The sequence below is a fragment of the Chiloscyllium plagiosum genome, chromosome 4 (genome assembly GCF_004010195.1).
Source record: "Chiloscyllium plagiosum isolate BGI_BamShark_2017 chromosome 4, ASM401019v2, whole genome shotgun sequence".
Lineage (NCBI taxonomy): Eukaryota > Metazoa > Chordata > Chondrichthyes > Orectolobiformes > Hemiscylliidae > Chiloscyllium > Chiloscyllium plagiosum.
In genome coordinates, this window is record NC_057713.1 from 91859454 (window position 1) to 91877622 (window position 18169).

Below are 18169 nucleotides of genomic sequence, written 5' to 3' on the forward strand. Positions count from 1 at the left end.
CAGATTGATCTTCTAGCCCAGATCTCCAATCTGTCTGTGGTGTTCATGATTTTATGAATATTTATTTTAACAATTAAAAATTTTCAAATACCATTAATTTAGTACATTGATCCTTGTGCTAATGATTCTCTCAATTGTGTTGGGGAGTGAATTCTTTGGAAATTTATTTCAAAGTGCTAAGTTATTCCATCACCCAGATTCCAGCTGCTAGCATTTAGTTAAGTTTTCCAAATATCTCATTGCAAGCAGAAAGCTTCCTCATAATTGGTTCCCATGAAACTTCGTGAAGTTTTAGGAAAATTTGTTATTCAAGCTTTGAATTGCCTATTTTAACACATATTCCTAAAATAAACACATCAGCAGCAGATTTGATCATTCACAGCATATTCATCAAATCTTCCCCTTTTGTAGCCATTATTTGACAAGAAGAAAGAAGGCTGCTTCAATCTGTAATTTGAAAATGTGGGTATTTTAATATATCATGAATTCAAATTAATTTCCACCTCCAAATAAAATGGCAATATGTTGGGATGCCTCTGTCTTGATTAATTAAGTGAATTATAGAATGCACCCGCTAGAATTAAAAAAAAGTAGAATATGAGAACATGCACTGTGCCAGCAAAATCACTGTTTATTGGGACTTTTAACTGCCAAATACTTGAGCATAATTTGATTTTCAACTTGAAGCTCCTCAAGCCAGACATTTAAAAGTGAGTTGCTCAGTAGGGCTTACTCCTATGTCAAATTCAGCATCACAAATGGGTAATCCTATTCTCTCTTCAATTTAGCCATTGGGTCAGCCATATTAGCACATCAAACACAATAATAATTCAGTCAGATAAACATCTGTTTCAGCAACATTTTTTGTTTGGAGTTGGTAGTCAGCCTGCTATTTGAAAAGAGCTGGAGGTCCCTCGATTAATGTTATTCAACCTTCTGCATGATTATTCTTCTGTCTTTCTGAAGTGAAGAGTCTCCAAGATCTGTTGGAAATGAGATGTCTGTTTCCTGAGAGCTGTCACTGTTCTGGGATTTAGGATCCCCTTTCAGCAGGACTTTGTTGTTTGAAATGCGCTGCTGCTGATCTTTCAGTTCCATGTACGAGCGTGAGAAAGTGTGAAAGATCGAGGTAACTGGGAAGGCCATGAGGAGAATGCCACTCAGGATGCTACTCAAAGCTACTACTTGCCCAGGGATACTCCGTGGGACCATGTCTCCGTAACCCACAGTCGTCATCGAGATCACTGCCCACCAATAGCTGCTCGGGATGCTGGTGAAGTCATGTTTGGCACCCAGTTCACTCTCTGCCAAAAATACCAGAGGAGAGAAGAGTGCCATGGCCACGCAGAGAAAGAGCAGAAGGAGACCAAATTCCCTTGTGCAACGTTGGACTGTGAGTCCTAGAGTCTGAAGCCCAAGAGAATGACGAACCAACCTCATCACATACAAAATCCTCAGAGCACGCAGAATCCGAAGGACCAGCCCGATCTTTTCCAAATCCAGGTTTGCAGATCCACTTGGCTTCCCATCGATTGAAAGCGCATCTATAATCAGGCTGATGTAATAAGGCAAAAGGGCCATTATGTCGATGATGTTCAGAGGAGTCCTCAGAAACATGCATTTACTCTGTGCTTGGATAAATCGCAGCAGGAACTCTAATGAAAACCAGGCAACACAGACGGTTTCTAGGACAAAGATGTTGTAGCACTTTTGGGAGCATTCACCCTAGAAAAACAAAGAAGAAAATCAAAATAATTATGTACCTAATGGTGAAGGTGTTAAAACTTTCCATTACTTATTGATTTTTGATTGATTAGCAGATTATGATGCTTCCCCATTGGCTTGTTGGGTGAATGTGCCTAATTGTATGCTACTGAGCTATACAGTACAATTAAGGTCCTAAGTTTAATTCTCGGTCAGCATTGGGGTTTGTTGATCTCTGCTGAGTTAGTGGTTAGATAGTGTACAGTGACACAGAAAATAGGAACAGGAATAGACCATTCAGCCCTTTGAGCCTGCTCCACCATTCAATGTGATCATGGCTGATCATCCTGCAAGTGGATGGTGGGATCATGTGCAGAATTGAGCTTACCACCTGCAATCCAGTAACCAGTGCTGCAAAAAGGCCATAACATTTGCACAGTGAAAATATATTAGTGTTTGACTGTACTGCCTTTCATGGTGGAGCAGCTTTTCCAGTATTCGCTGCCTGACTTGCACTGTAAAAAAATCCTCTCTGCAAGGTAGCCAAGGAACATAAGACCAGGAGTAGGCCAAACCTATCCCACAAATCTAGATCGTGCCTGATCATTTCCTCAATGCCACTTCCCTGCACTATCTCCCTAAGTCTTAATGTCTCCAGAAACCTATCAAATTTTGTCTTCAACCTGCTCAGTGATTAAGCTTCTGGGATAGAGACTTCCAAAGGCTCACCAGCCTCTGAGTTAAGAAGTTCTTCCATGTCTTAGTTTTAAATAGCCTACCCCTTCTGCTGAGATTAAGCCTCCTGGTTCTATAATCAGGGGGAACATCCCATCTATATCTAATCTGTAAGAATTTTGTAAGCTTCAATACAATCATTTCTTTCTTTTCAAAACCGGTGAATACAAACTTAATTGAAGCATTGCCACTATTTATCAGGTGACTCTCCATTGAACTTCCTCTATGGAAAGAATATTTTTTTCTTTGAATAAGGATCCACAAACCAATCATGGAAACACTTTCAGAAAGTTTTGGTCACTTGAATGTGGAGTGGATCAAGTAATTGAACAATACAGAAACTAGGGACTCATTACAAGACTTTTCTTTCTTGAACAATTCTCTTCCTTATTGGTAGTTAAACTGGGAACTGCGCTCTCAGATTGCTTCTCGTATAGAGATGCAGCTATTTATTATACTATTTGGAAAAATAAACTGCACTAAAATGGTTTCAGAGCTGATGAAGTATTGCTATTGACAGAAGTTGTGATTTTTGTACAATGACTTTGATTATACAGGATGCTCCCCTTGCGAGTATTATAATAGTAGATCAGGCAACGCAGGTTATGAAAAGAATAATTAGCTGTGACCTGATGGTTCTGATATTGGAGTACTCAAAGGTTCATAAATCAATAAGTCAATATGAAATGCATCTGGGAGAACTGAGAGAAATTAGGGTGAAAGTGCATACAGGAGCATTGGAAATTTGTGCAAAACTCATAAGAAACATCTTACTAGAGGACTAGAAAACAGCTAAGATGATTCCATGCTTTAAAAGGTCAGGTCACAAGCATGTATCTGGTAATTATATCCATTAGTCTGATATTTACAGTGGGAACTAAGTATTAAATAATCCAAACCGACAATAGTTTATGAAAAGCAATATTTTCTCAAACAAATTTATTGGAATCCTTGTTTCTAGGAGTTCTATAATCCATTTTTCTCATCTCCTTTCCTGATTGTGTTGACGTTGGGGTATCTTTGATATCCACTGATTACCCTCACCCCAAAACGTGAATGTTCAATGAGGAGTTGAGACACAGAAAGTTTAAGCAGTCAGAGGGAAACATCACTCCCTGAGCCTGACAGTGGTTAGAGCCATCCCTGCCTGTTTCACTGTCTGTCCTTCACAAAATGCGCAATGAAAATAAATTTTGTTTTTGCTGCCCACCTATAAAGTTACACAGTGGAGTGGAAGCAGCCCAGACAGAATTGCGAATCACTCTGTTTGCAGCAAAGGTTATTGTGGAGTAATCTGAAGCAGGAACCTGAAATGATTTTCTTCTATTCTCTTTCCTTAATACCAAGGTTACTTTATAATGTTACATCAGTTGGTGTCTCAGTTAAGCCAGCACACCACAGAACCTCAGACATTTCTGGCTCAGTTCATTTCCAGATAGCTAACTCTCCAACTGAGAAGAGCACCTCAGGTTAGGAGTCACTTCGTTTCTCAGCATAGAAGAATGGCATTGATTTTATGTAGGTTGTCCATGAGAATAATCAAAATCTTCAGCACTGCATTGATCTATTTTGATATTGGCGTATTCATTAGTTTAATCAAATGTTTACTTAATTTCCCTAAAAATCTTTCCTCTGCTTCAAGTTTAAGTGGCAGTTTAAGTTGATGCCTTTCTAACCTGAGGAAACCACTTTCACAATTAGCCAATCAAGATCCTACGTAGTTCTAAAAGCTTTCATTCATCCTGCTCTCACTCTATCAGTGAAAATCATCCAGTATTTCAAAATCTCTCCCCTTTTCACTGGCGTCATTGATGTTTCTATTATTATGTTCATAGGAAACTGTGAGGATCAACAGTGACTGAACCTGGGCCCCATGTAAATTTATTCATGTTTCCTTACTTTTGTACTCCATATAACAAATTGCATTTATATAGCCCCTTTTTAATGTAGTAGAAAGGTCCCACCGTATTTCACAGGTGCAACCATCAAAGTTTGATGGTGCATCACAAAATTGAATATTAGGAAAGGGGAGCTAATGGTTAATTTTTTTTTGTACTTGTTATAAAAGCCAAGATGCTGTTAATCTTTCTCATGAGTTTACCTGCCTGCAGTTTCATTTTCAGGAATTGCCATCTGCAACTCTAGCTTTTCTGTTCAGCATCTTTTCTTTGAGCGCACACTCCAATTCCTTAGTTTCTAGTCTAAGATGTACTGTGCACTCATTTTCCATATTAAAGTGTGTTTGCCACCTATGTAGCCCATTGCTTAATTTGCTTGTGTATTCCTGAAGCCTTTTATGCTGTACTCTTTGTAGTTTGCAATTCCCGAGTTTTGTGCCTTCAGCAATTACTGAGATTAAGATGAGTACAACCAGGAAGCACTAAGATCAGAAGTAGACCCAATACTAAGCCCTCAACCCTTTTCTTCCTGTCCATCAACAAACTTGGCTGCCATGTTTTCTCATACAGATGGATTTTTATATTAAGATTGTGCTGAGTCAACAAGAGAATTATAAGTTTACAGACATTTAGAAAGTATGGAAGCGAAAGGTAAATATTAGTATGAATATAATTAATAGTTATAAATAATATCATAACCAAAATAGCACTTAAGAAAGCAAAGCTGATTGAACAATTATTTAAATATCTTTGTATGTTACTTAAACAGTTTCTGTTGGCTCCATCTATACTTCCTGATGCCTCAGGAAGGCAGCCAACATAATCAAAGACCCCTCCTGCTCCAGTTATAATTGCTTCCAACCTCTTCCATTGGGCGGAAGATACAGAAGTTTAAATCCACATACCAAAATATTCAAGAACAGCTTCTTCCCTGCTGTTATTAGATTTCTGACTGGACCTCTCAAATTTTAAACTTGATGTTAATCTCGCTCCTTGTGCACCTTCTCTGCAGCAGTAACATTATATTCTTCACTCTGTTCTATTATCCTAATACACTTTGTATGGTGTGATCTGCCTGTACTGCATACAAAATAGAGCTTTTCACTGTACCTAGGTTCTTGTGACAATAATGAATGAAATCAAATCAGCATTGTCTGCAGATTCACAATCAAATGAAAAAGTTGATGTTTTGAAAAAGGTAACAAAATTTCAAATTAATAGGAAGAATATATTTAGTACCTGGAATCATTAATTTTATAACTTCAGCCACTGTCTAGAGCAGTGAACGTCAACCATCAAAAATGTTAATGAAATGTTGTCCTGTCACTGTTAAGGGCAATTAGAAACCAGTTATTGTGCACTAAATTTAGGTCCAAATTAGCTGACAAAATGTTCTTTTGAATCCCTGATTCCCTTCTCTCCATTGTTGGAGGTCATAATTTCAGTTTCCCTGAAATTAATTAATTTTCCAGAATTCACTAGATTCTGGACAGTTTCCATCAGACTGAAGGTTACACGTCTAACCCCTCTGTTCAAGAAGGGAAGGAAACTATAACCCATTGTCTAGTGTGTGTCATGGGAAGTTACTAGAATTGATTATTAAGGCAGCAGTAACTGATCACTTTAAAAACTCCGTCAGTGCCATTAACAGGCTTTGGTTGAAAATTAATCAGTTGAAGGACACGGATGATTTATTGGTGGTGGTTAACAGATGAATAAAAAATACAAAGGTGATTTGGTGACAGGAAAAACAAAACTCAGTTGTGTGTAAGAGTATTTCTGGATATATACCTTCTATTTCAAAACAAAATTGGGACAAGTCAGTGTGGCTTTTGTGAAACGAAAATCTTGTTTAACTAATTTATGGGAGTTCTTTGAAAGAGTAAGATGCACTGTGGATAAAGGGCAGCCAGTAGATCTACTGTACTTGCTTTTCCAAAAAGCCTTTGACTAAGTGCTCCGCTTTGTCACTGCCAGCCCTGACTGTTTGACTCGCTTCTTTTCTCAACTGTAACCAGTCTCAGATTGATCTCTCTTCTCGCTATCACCCTGGGTCCCACCCCCCCACCTTAATAGTTTAAATCCTCCTGACCAGCTCTAGCAAATCTCCCTGCCAGTATATTAGTCCCCTTCCAATTCAGGTGCAGTCCGTCCATCTTGCAGGTCTCTTCTATCCTGGAAGAGACTCCAATGATCCAAAAATGTGAATCCTTCTCCCATACACCAGCTCCTCAGCCTTGCATTCATCTGCTCTATCCTCCTATTCCTACCCTCACTAACTCACAGCACCAGGAGTAATCCAGATATTACTACTCTCGAGGATCACCTTTTTAAGTTCCTGCCTAAATCTCTATATTCCCCCTTCAGAATCTCATCCTTTTCCCTTCCTATGTCATTGGTTCCAATGTGTACAATGACCTCCTGCTGGTCCCTCACCCCCTTAAGAACATTCTGCACCCTCTCTGAGACATCCTTGATCCTGGTACCAGAGAAGAAACACACCATTCTGATTTTTTGCTGCTGGACACAGAAATGTCTATCTGTGCCTCGGACTAGAAAGTCTCCTAACACAATTGCTCTCTTGGAACCCAACGCACCCCTCATTGCATCAGAGCCAGTCTCGATACTAGAAACTTGAGTGTTTGTGATACATTCCCCTGAGAATCCATTACCCCCCACATTTTCCAAAACAGCGTAACTGTTTGAAATGTGGATAGCCAGAGAAGACTGCTGCACTAGCTGCCTACCTCTCTTACCTTTCCTAGAGTTAACCCATCTATGTGACTGTATCTGCAACTTTTTTCCTTTCCTATGACTGCCATCCATCATATCCCCTTGCTTTTGTAAATTCCTCATTGCCTCTCACTGTCTTTCCAACTAATCCATTCAATCTGATAGGATCTTAATGGTAAGGTCCTGGGGAGTGTTGCTGAACAAAGAAACCTTGGAGTACAGATTCATAGCTCCTTGAAATTGGAGTCGTAGGTAGATAGGATAGTGAAGAAGGCATTTGGTATGCTTTCCTTTATTGAGTACAAGAGTTGGTAGGTCATGTTGTGGCTGTACAAGACATTGTCAGGCCACTTTTGGAATTTTGCATTCAAATCTGGTCTCCTTCTTATTGGAAACCTGAAAGGGTTCAGAAAAGGTTTACAAGGAATTTGCCAGAGTTGGAGGATTTGAGCATTAGGGAGAGATTGAATAGGCTGTGGTGACCTTATAGAGGTTAATAAAATCATGAGGGGCATGGATAGGATAAATAGACAAAGTCTCTTCTCTGAGGTGGGGGAGTCCAGAACTAGAAGATATAGTTTTAGGGTGAGAGGGGAAAGATATAAGAGACACCTAAGGGACAACTTTTTCACACAGAGGGTGGTATGTGTATGGAATGAACTGCCAGAGGAAGTGGTGGAGGCTAGTACGATTGCAACATTTAAAAGGCATCTGGATGGGTATATGAATAGGAAGGGGTTGGAGGGATATGGGCTGGTTGCTGGCAGGTGGGACTCTATGACTGTAAAGTGCTGCATTGTAGGAGGTCATACTGCAAGGAACAACATTTTAGCTTGCAGAGAAGACTGGATGGCAAGCAGAAAATTGTATAAATGAGTCACCTGGTTGGCAGGATATAACCAGTGGAGTCCTGCAAGTGTCTGTGCTGGGCATTTGCATTTCACAATTCACAACAATAACTTAGATGAGGGGATTGAAGGCATGGTGGCTAATACTTGCAACTGATACAAAAATAAGAAGGAAAGTATGCTGTGAAGACGATATGAGATTGCAGATGGATATAAAGACAGGAAGTGCTGAAGAAATTCAGCAGGTCTGGCAACATCTGTGGAGAGCAAAACAGAGATTCCAGTCCTTTGATGCTTAGTCAGAACTGAAAGCAGCTGCTAAAAAATGGTATTTATGCTGACAACAGGGGTGTGGTTGGGGGGAGAGGAGTTTGTAAAATACATAAAATATGTTGCTGAGAGAGAGAGGGAGAAAAGGGAAGCAGTCAAAGCCGATATTAAGTCAGGGAACAAGCAATTGCTGAATGGGTGTTCTTGGGAAGAGTGAATAGTTGAAAATGGGTTGGTTGTGTTGGGAGTAACCCATACAGGGCAAGTGCAGGGGGTGTGGTTTGGGTAATGAACATGGATGGATAGAGATTGATTGAGTTCAGAACTAGAGGGCATAGGTTCAGAGTGAGAGAGGAAAAATTTTAAAGGGACTTAAGGGGCAACTTTTTCACACAGAGGGTGGTGCATGTATGGAATGAACTGTCAGAGAAAGCGGTGGAGGCTGGTACAATTGCAACATTTAAAAGGCATCTGGATGGGTACATGAAAGGAAGGGTTTGGAGGGATATGGGCCAAGTGCTGGCAAATGGCATTAGAGAATTCCTCATCTTGATCAAATGGCTTATCCAGAGATTATGTTTCTTGGTTTTCGATTTCCCGGGCAGAGAATGGATCTATTTACACCCAGTCATGACCCAGCAGAAGTTTGTAACTTTCAATGATCTCTTTTCTGTCAAACTCTGGAGAATACAGGCCCAGCTTCACCAATATCTTCTCATAAGAAAACATTGGCCACTGGGTTTTTCTGCTGAACTTCCATTTGCACTCCCTCAATGGAAAGTAGAATGGCCTCATTCTGTGTCATTATGACTCTATTAACTTTTAATCATTCATGATTTCTTTCATTAATTTGAGTATCTGAGCATTGAGATCTGTTACAGTTCTTTCATTTACATGAGCTTTTGAAGGAATTTATTCAGAGATCCTGTTTTTAATTGGTGTGTAATTCTAATTTTCCTTTATTATATACCGGTTTCTTTTTTAACTGATCAGCTGGAAGCACTTTATCGCTTATAGTTACCAGCAGTTTCTGGGCATTTATCCATGACATTCTGGACTTGTATCTTGTAGATGGTGGACTGGGGAGTTAGGAGGTGAATCACTCTCCATATGACTGGCCCAGTTAAGTTTCTGGTCAATGGTAAATGCAAAACTGTCCATGGTGTGGAGGGCTCAACAATGTTAATTTTGTTGACAAAGACAGCATAAATGATTATGCTATACAGTTTGAAATTGAATATGGGAGGCTACTATGCTCAACCAAAGAGGAAAGTGCAAGAACATTAGGGACAACATTTGCAGACTTTCTCTCTTGTTATAGAGTCATAGAGATGTACAGCACGGAAATACACCCAGGACTAATCACTCCTCATGGCAGAAGTGGGTACTGCAGATGCTGGAGATTGGAGTCAAGATTAGAGTGGTGCTGGAAAAGCACAGCAGGTCAGGCAGCATCCCTGGCGCAGGAAAATCGATGTTTTGGGCAAAAGTCCTTTATTCTTGATGAAGGGCTTTTTCCCAAAATGTCGATTTTCCTGCTCCTTGGATGCTGCTCGACCTGCTAATGGCTCCTCATTATGAGACACTCGAGGGAACTGGCATCAGGAAGGGGCAGGACAGTGAAAGCTGCACACTGTCTTTGCCTCAGTTCCCCCAAACCACATCCCTCTCTCTGGTGATACCCACTCACTGGCCTTCACTCCTTGATCTCCTGCATAACCATGAACTGACACCAGTCTTGGTGGTCACGACAAACACTGAAGAGGCGTCAGCCTCAGAGGTGCTGGCAGATCACAGCAGCTGGGTCTTTTCCAAGGTCCTTCAATTTGGGGGCTGCTAGATTTCATACCAGTGTCTACCCTCTGGAAGTGATGGGGGTTCCTTGCTTGTTCTCTGATTGCTGGGCAACACCACAATTGGACTGACAGATTACGGTCCGTTGCATTGCCTTGTGTTTCTCTTTCAAGCAATGCATTCCAGATCACAGTTCATTGATTTAAAAAGAAATCCTATCTCTAAAACTTACAAAGCAAGAGGCTGTGCTGTGATATTTGCTTTCATTTACTATTCTGACGGGTTTAAAAATAACATTCAAATAATCAGTATTCTAAAACAGAGGCATGCTTGTTAGAGCTGATTGACTAGGAATGATTTTCTACCATATAGCTGTGAAAGAGGTTCAAATAATTAGCAAGCTTATTTATCTCAGCTTTACAGGGGGTCATTCTAATCAAAATGCATTTTTTGTGAGGGGAAGCTATGGCATCAGCAGGCTTAAACCATCTTCTGCCAGTAATGAGAACAGTCAGTGATTTAAATTTCAAGGATCTGTCAGGAGGTAATAATTTCAGATAAAGAGAAATCAAGTTTTTTTTTGTAGATTAACTATCTGAATTTCACTACCAAACAGATTAATCCTTGATAAGCATCACACTGCAAATCTTCATACATGGTCAGTAATGATCACAATTCTAAAATCTATAAGTGTCAAGTAATGAATAAAAATTAATATCATCTCCAAACTCTGCATTTCACAACACAGATTTGTTTACTCTTATGTAAAATATTTCCATATCATAACTGAAAATTCATCATTAAAAGGATGAATGCTTCATAATCAGGAAGATCTGCTACACACACGCGCACACACACATGCACACACGCACTTCCATTTCCACTTATTTTTATATCCTCCTAGTTGTCCTATACCCCAAATGTGGTTGATTGCCAATGGCCCCTTACTTGCCACCAAGCTGGACGGTCATCAAAGTTACACAAATCCTAGCATAATAAGACATACCTCTGCTTCAAAGTTCTGGAAACTTCCTGCTCCTGAGAGGCCAGAAAATTGGCTGTTAAATGGCTACAGACAGATGGTATTCTCCTTGGCAAGCTTGCTTTACCACCTTCACTGACCTTTTAGCACAATCCAATATTGTCTGTTACCAACCATTGCCTTGGTTTGTCTGCTCCTGAGACCTTCCTCTATCCTTTGTTGCTTGTGCATTTGACTTAAGCTCTCTTATCAGCCTCACTCTCCAGACCTCAGCTCATCCAAAACTGTGCCGGCCATATTTATTGACAGATTCTCATGCTGATTTTTAAATCCCTCCATGGCCTTATCCTATTGAATTTCTACAGTCTTCTTAAGCTCTGAATCCTTCAGAGCTCTCTGTACATCTCCAGTTTTGGCCTCTTGTTGTTCCTGATTATCTTTGCTTTTGCGTTGACATCTGTACTTTCCGCTGCTTGAATCCAAAGCTCTGGAACTCACTCACTAAACATTGTCAACTATCCACTTCTCTCACCTCTTTAAAGTTGCTTCTCAAATCGGACCTCTCTTGATCAAGCTTTTGGCCACCTGTCTTTATGTGGTTCATTGTCAAAGCTTATTTGATAAATTCCTGTGAAGTGCTGTGGATATTTCAGTATCTCAAAGCAGTGTATAAAGTTGAGTCAAAACTATAGTAACAATAAAACCAGTTAACCATCCACCACAGACTGGCACTGATTCAGGCATGACAATGGCACAAATCAGCCTGATGTAATCTGCAATGTCCTCCTCATTAACATCTGGGGTTGCGCCAAAGATGGAGGAATGTAGATTAGTTGAGCACATGCCTGATAGACATACTTGTAAAGCTTTTCCCTACCGCCAATGTTCCAGAGACCTACCACCCTCCTTGGCTGTATGCCAACACACGGACAGGACTGTCTCACCAGATGTAGCACCATAGTGGTATAAGTCAGAAGATATAGCTTTGGGAGTCCTCGACATCTGGGCCCCAGGAGGTGTTACAACATGCGGTCAAATATGGACGGGAGAACTATCTACTGATTATTGTCTACTATTCTCCCTAGGCTGATGAATCAGTGCTCCTCCATGCAAGGGCACAGCATGTACTCTAATGTAAACTCCTTCAAGGTCCACCATCAACAGTGGCTTAGTAACATCATAACTGACCAAACCGATTGATTCCTAAAGAATAGAACCTCCAGACTAAGTCTGTAACAAGTTGAGGGAGAACCAACAAGAGGGACAAACCAGGCATTTGATGAAGTCCATACATGCAATTTGTGAATAAAGTTAAAGTTGTGGAATAAAAATGGACAGTGGCAACACAGATACAAAATAGCGTGAGTGATAGGAAATGGTGTAAGAGTTAATAGATTTTCTTTAGGATTGGAGAAAGGTTTGTAATGGAGTTCCCAGGGTTGGTTTGGATCTGACATTCCTCTGTTGTGTGAATGCACATAGACACATTGCTGTGAGGGTCCACAATGTTGCCATGCCAATCCCATTTGCAGTATAGAATTTCAGTTGTGGAAGTTGTTACTGCTGCACATGCACCTTGAGGTCCGCACAAAAGAAGAAAAAGGGAACACTGGTTGGGTTTCTTGCTTTTCCTAAAATATATGAACAACCTAGACCTTAGTATGGAAGGCAGTTTCAAAATTTGTGGATGATACAAACTTCAAGACCATTTGAACTGTGATGAGGATGGTGATGAACTTCAAAAGGACATCAGTTGATGAAGTGGACAGGCAGATGATAGAGGAAATTGAATTTTAAAAGGTATAAAATTTGTGGTTTATTGGTTGTTGGAAGAACACAGAGGCAGTTTAAAATAAAGGACACAATTCTGAAGGGGCTGTGATAGTAGAGGCACCTGGGTATATATGTTCATAAGTTATTCAAGGTGACAGGGCAGATTGCATGAACAGTTGATAAAACATTTAGCACCTCAGGCATTCTTAATAAGAGCATAGAGTACAATTGTAAGAAATTTACATTAAACTTGTGATTTGGAAGGATCTGAAGGCATTCATTAGAATGCAGGAAAATTTTATGGGAATGGTTCGTGGGTGAGGAGCTTCAGAAACATACACTGAAGAACATGGAAATATTTTCCTTCGAGAAGACCAGGTTTATAGGAGGTTTAATAGAGATATTCAAATTCACGGAGATTTGGACAGAGTACGTAGGAGACGAAGGGCTTATGCCCGAAACGTCGATTCTCCTGCTCCTCGGATGCTGCCTGCCCTGCTGTGCTTTTCCAGCACCACACTCTCAACTACATAGGAGGAAAGAAAAGTTTTCATTGTGGAAGGATTGAGAACAAGACATTTCAGATTTAAAATAACTGGCAAAAGCAGCAATAGCAACAAGAAGAAAATCTTTTTACGCACTAAGTGGTTAAGATTTGGAAAGTACAGCCGGAGCGTGCGATGGAAGCAGTCGTCAATTGAGATACCAAGGAAGGTTTGGATTATTATCATAAAAGTAATTCTCTGCAGGCTTACGGGAAGAAAGCATGGAAGTGTTACTGAGTTATGACCCCATCAGACAGTTGGTGCAGACACAATGGGCTAAATGGCCTTTTCACATTGTTTCTTTGCTTGTCCATCACCATTCATGACTGGATGTGGCAGGACTGCAAAGCTTTTAATCTGCTCCATTGGTTGTAGGATTATTTAGCTTTGACTATTATGTGCTGAATCACTGTTTTGTATGCATGTAGTCCCACATGACAGCTTCATCAAGTTGTCATCTTAGTTCCAGGAATGCATGTTACTTTTCCCTGTGTGCTGTCTAACACTCTCTATTCAGACAGTGTTGGTCCCAAGCATGATGGCAATTGCAGAGTGAGGAATATGCCAAGCCTTGATGCTACAGGTTGTAGTCATATATGACATTACTCAATTGTATAGTAGACAGAATGTCTTCTTGGACTGACAGCAGCATACTGTTAGTGGAAAATACCACCCATGTCACCACTACATTGCAACAGAGCAAAATAGCTTGCTTAACCTCATGTTCAAACTTTTCAGATACATTACTCTGGAAAGGCAAAGTAAGGTAAATCAAGTGCTTTTCATTTCCAAATCACAATGAAGTATTTGCAAAGATTTTCAGTCAGAAAAGCCAAATAATTGATTCATCTTGGCCTCATTGGAATGCCTCACTTTCATAGAAGGTGGTCCTCAGTCAATTCAATCTTGACCTTGATAACAATCCAGCTGTGGTACTGGAAACTTTGTTCCACAATGAACTGTGTTTCTAGTCTAACTATGTTAATACAGCTAAAACATTGGCATCTATTCAACAAAGTGGAGAAGTCCCAAGTATGTCCTGTCTTCACAAAACCAGCTAATTATCACCCCATTAAGCAACTCTGGATAATAGGGATATTGCCATCAGTGCTTTCAAATAGAATTTACTCAACAAACATCTTCTCATTAAATCTCAGTTGGGTTCCATCAGAAACACCCCAATCATATCTCATTCCAGTCTTGCTCTAAACTTGGACGAAAGAGTTAAACTCCAGAGGTGAGATAAAAGTGGTTGTCCTTGACATCAATGAGCTCTACAAAATTGAAGTAATTGGGAATCAAGGAGAGAACTCTACACTAATTGGAGTCATGTGGTTGGCATATTCCTCACTCTGCAATTAACTTCAAGCCTGGGACCAACTCTGTCTGAATCGAGAGTGCTAGACAGCATGCCAGGAAAAGTAACGTGCATGCCTGAAACTGAGATGACAACCTAATTAATGATTGGAGTTATACCTAGCACAAAGGGTAATGGCTGTCGGAGGGCAGAACCTAGGATATTGCTGCACAACTTCCTCAGGGCAGAATTCTAGTCTCAGCCATCTTCAGCTTCTTCATCATTGAGCTTTCCTCCTTGATAAGATCAGAAATGGAATGTTCATTGATGATAGTTTCGTGTTTAATTCCACTCACAACTCTTCACATGCTGATTCAGTCCGTGTTCATATGCAACTAGATTTGGACAAAATTTAGGCTTGGAGTTTAAAATGAAATGAAATATTCAAGACAACCAACTCCAACAAGAGAAAGACTGTTGACCTCCACATGATTTTCAACACCAATTACCAGTGCTGATTCTGCTACTAATGTCCTGGCATTTATCATTGACCAGAGACTTAATTGAATTAGCCACATGACTACTGTATCTATAGCAGGTTTGAGAGCAGGTAATTCATCTCTGGATTCCATAAACCTTTAACAGATAAAAATCTAGAGTGTGATGGGATATTCTAGATGAGGACAGCTCCAAAAAATCACGAATTCTTTGACACTATCGAGAGCAAAACAGCCCCCTTGATTGGCAACATATCCACAAGCATTCACTCATTCCAACATTGGTGATTTATGGCTGCAGTGTGTAACATCCACAAGAGGCACTGCACCATCTCACCAAGGTTCCTTTGACAGCAGCTCCCATACCTGTTGTGATCTCTACCAGCAATAAAAACAGAGGGTAGTAAGCATTTGAGAACCCAGCACCTCCAAGTCACATACTGTCACAACTTGCAAATGTGCTGATGTTCCTTCAGCATGAATTATTTTTAAAGTTGTTATTGCAGTGTCACCAGTTCAGTATCAAAGCAATTATTTGCCTGTATTTGGCCTCCCACAAAATAATTTTTTTTTCCCTGTTACTTTTGCCCAAAGTAGCAACAAAACTGCAATTGGTTCTCCTCAATTTGAATGCAGGGATGACCTGCCCAAAGGCATTTATGGAGATTAACTTACCAAAGATGAGTAGAGATAAACATATTGTGGAAATGTGTTTTGTTTTATATATATCATGGAGAAAAATATTCTACTGAACTTTGGGGATTTAAATAGTACATTAGCACAATAGATTTTCTATACACATGGAGCATTGGTACCCCCGGAATTTTGCTTAGTTGTTTTTACAGATTATGTAATACTCACAGGGAAATTTAATTAAATCAGAAGACACTTGGTTTTTCTAAGATTTAAATATATTGAATTGATTCCACAGCTGCAGTCAATTTAAATCAACTGAATTAATCTCAGAAAGAAACTGACACTCGTGAGTATATTTTCTGAAGATATTCAAACTTTTCTGAAACAAGTTTAGTAAGAAAGTTGTGCAGAATTATTCAGGTATAACATTGAATCAGATTTCCTATTCAATCCTTTGTTTTCAAATCAGCTTAAGCTTCCTCAAGTCACACAATAAAGAGGTGAGTCCATGGCTAACAAAATGGAATCTCTAATAATAGTGTGAAATGACGGAAGTTGGAGAACAAAAACTAAGAAAGACATGTGTTTTCTGAATTTATCTAAGATTCTTTTAGGGTTTTTAGGTTGGATATTTTTATTGGGTTTTGGATATCCGTTCCATAGATGTGCCTCGATGTGATGTTGTGAGATGCATTGATGATCTGCCACCAAAATGCTGTGATACCTATATTAACTCCTATAATGTAAATATGGATCACATAGTATAGAATTTGAACTTTTAATCTAGCTCCTGGTATTTACATATTTCTACATCTGGGCTTAAGCTAAGCAATTCAGATGTACTGTATCACTCTTTCCTCAGTGTGTCACATTACAAGAGAACTGAGCTTAGTGAAATGGAGACTGAGAGCTTTATACCATCAGGTCACCTATCATGATATGGTGATGATATCATGAACATATCCCTTAAAGGTATATCACACACATCTGAACAAATGTTTACCCTACTTGGCCACTGTCCAGATATGTGTAGGAAGACTGGGAGACTAGAACCCTCATCATAATTTTCAGATCACTCCATACCCTAATCTCTCCTTAACCAGCAAGGCTAGATCTCCCCATTCTTCAAATTCTGGCACATCCAAAAATTCTGCTCTTGGTGGCTGTACTTACAACCAACAAAGCCTAAAGGTTTGGAATTTTTTTTGTAAACTTCAGTGATATTTCAATCCTTTTCCTAATGTGTCCAAATGTTTTCTTTTTGTATCTCATTATCAATTATTTTCTTTGAAATTGGTTCTGTTAATCTCTTTGGAACATTTTATTATGCTAATGATGCTACATAGATGCAAGTTGTTATTATCATTGTACATTGATTTGCTAGAATCCATCACAGCATTGCATTGTGATCTGCCTGTCTTAGGTAGAGGAATAAAGGTTCTACCAAAGTAGAGCTCAGAATATAAATCCACAGGCAAATCTATTGAATATTAAACAGATAACTGCAAAATGCTTATCACATCTGAGCATTTACAGTAATTAAAATTACTACCATTCTCAAATGTCAAAATACTTCTGCACTAATCCTTAACATTAAATTGACTGCATAAAGATGTTGCTAATTGGCTATAGGACCTTTCTGATTAGTTCCAGACCCCTTGTTGCTTCAGACTGATTAGTGTGTTAAGGCACAGCTAAATAGAAATTTCCAACATGCATCTTTCGGCTATTATTCCAATTCTACAAAGCTTCATGGACCTACTCCTAATTTCCAGACCAGATACAAGTCTTCAATAAAGATACAGCTGTCAATCTGTTACTTTAAAAAGATCTCTCAGATTAAATCATGCAAGGTGTGAGTTCCACACAGAAGGACTAAAGTACCAAGCAACATACAGATGTTGAAAGTGAAGCAAAAAATTGCAATTGCTGAAAATCTAAAACAATAGTAGAAATTCTGGAGAAATTCAGTAGATCTGACAGCATCTGTGGTGAGAGGAACAGAGTTAATGTTTTAGCTTAATAAGCTGCCATCAGACCTGAAAAAAGTACAAGTGCAGAGGCAGGAAAGGGAATTGTGGGAATGGCAGGTAAGAGAGAACCACCTTTTCACAATGTGAGTTAAGGTATGGAATGCACTGACCTGAAGGTTGGTGGAAGCAAATTCAACTGAGGCATTCAAGAGTGCATTGGATGATTATTTGAAAGAAACAATGCGCCAAGGTATAGGAAAAAGGCAGGAGATTAAGCACTAGATAAAATGTTCAGAAAGCCAGTGCAGAAATGATGGGTCAAATGGTTGTCTTATGCACAGTAACAATCTGTGATAGATCATAGTCAACTAAACTGCCAATGGAGTCATGATAGAAGTCAATAAATAATCCAGAATAGGTAGAGATGATTATTTTCTCAAGAGAATGATTGAACTTTGTACTCAGAATTATTTGAAACATTTAT

At 39.4% G+C, this 18169-nt stretch overlaps 1 protein-coding gene across 1 annotated transcript in view; it reads right to left on the reverse strand.

The window, feature by feature from the left end:
* Positions 1 to 470: 470 nt before the first annotated feature.
* LOC122549584 (potassium voltage-gated channel subfamily G member 2-like) overlaps positions 471 to 18169 on the reverse strand; it is a 62803-nt gene continuing 45104 nt past the window's right edge. Inside the window, exon 3 of the mRNA XM_043689419.1 lies at positions 471 to 1725. Coding sequence (XP_043545354.1) covers positions 925 to 1725 — 801 coding nt within the window. The 3' untranslated portion in view covers positions 471 to 924. The remainder of the gene's footprint in view (positions 1726 to 18169) is intronic.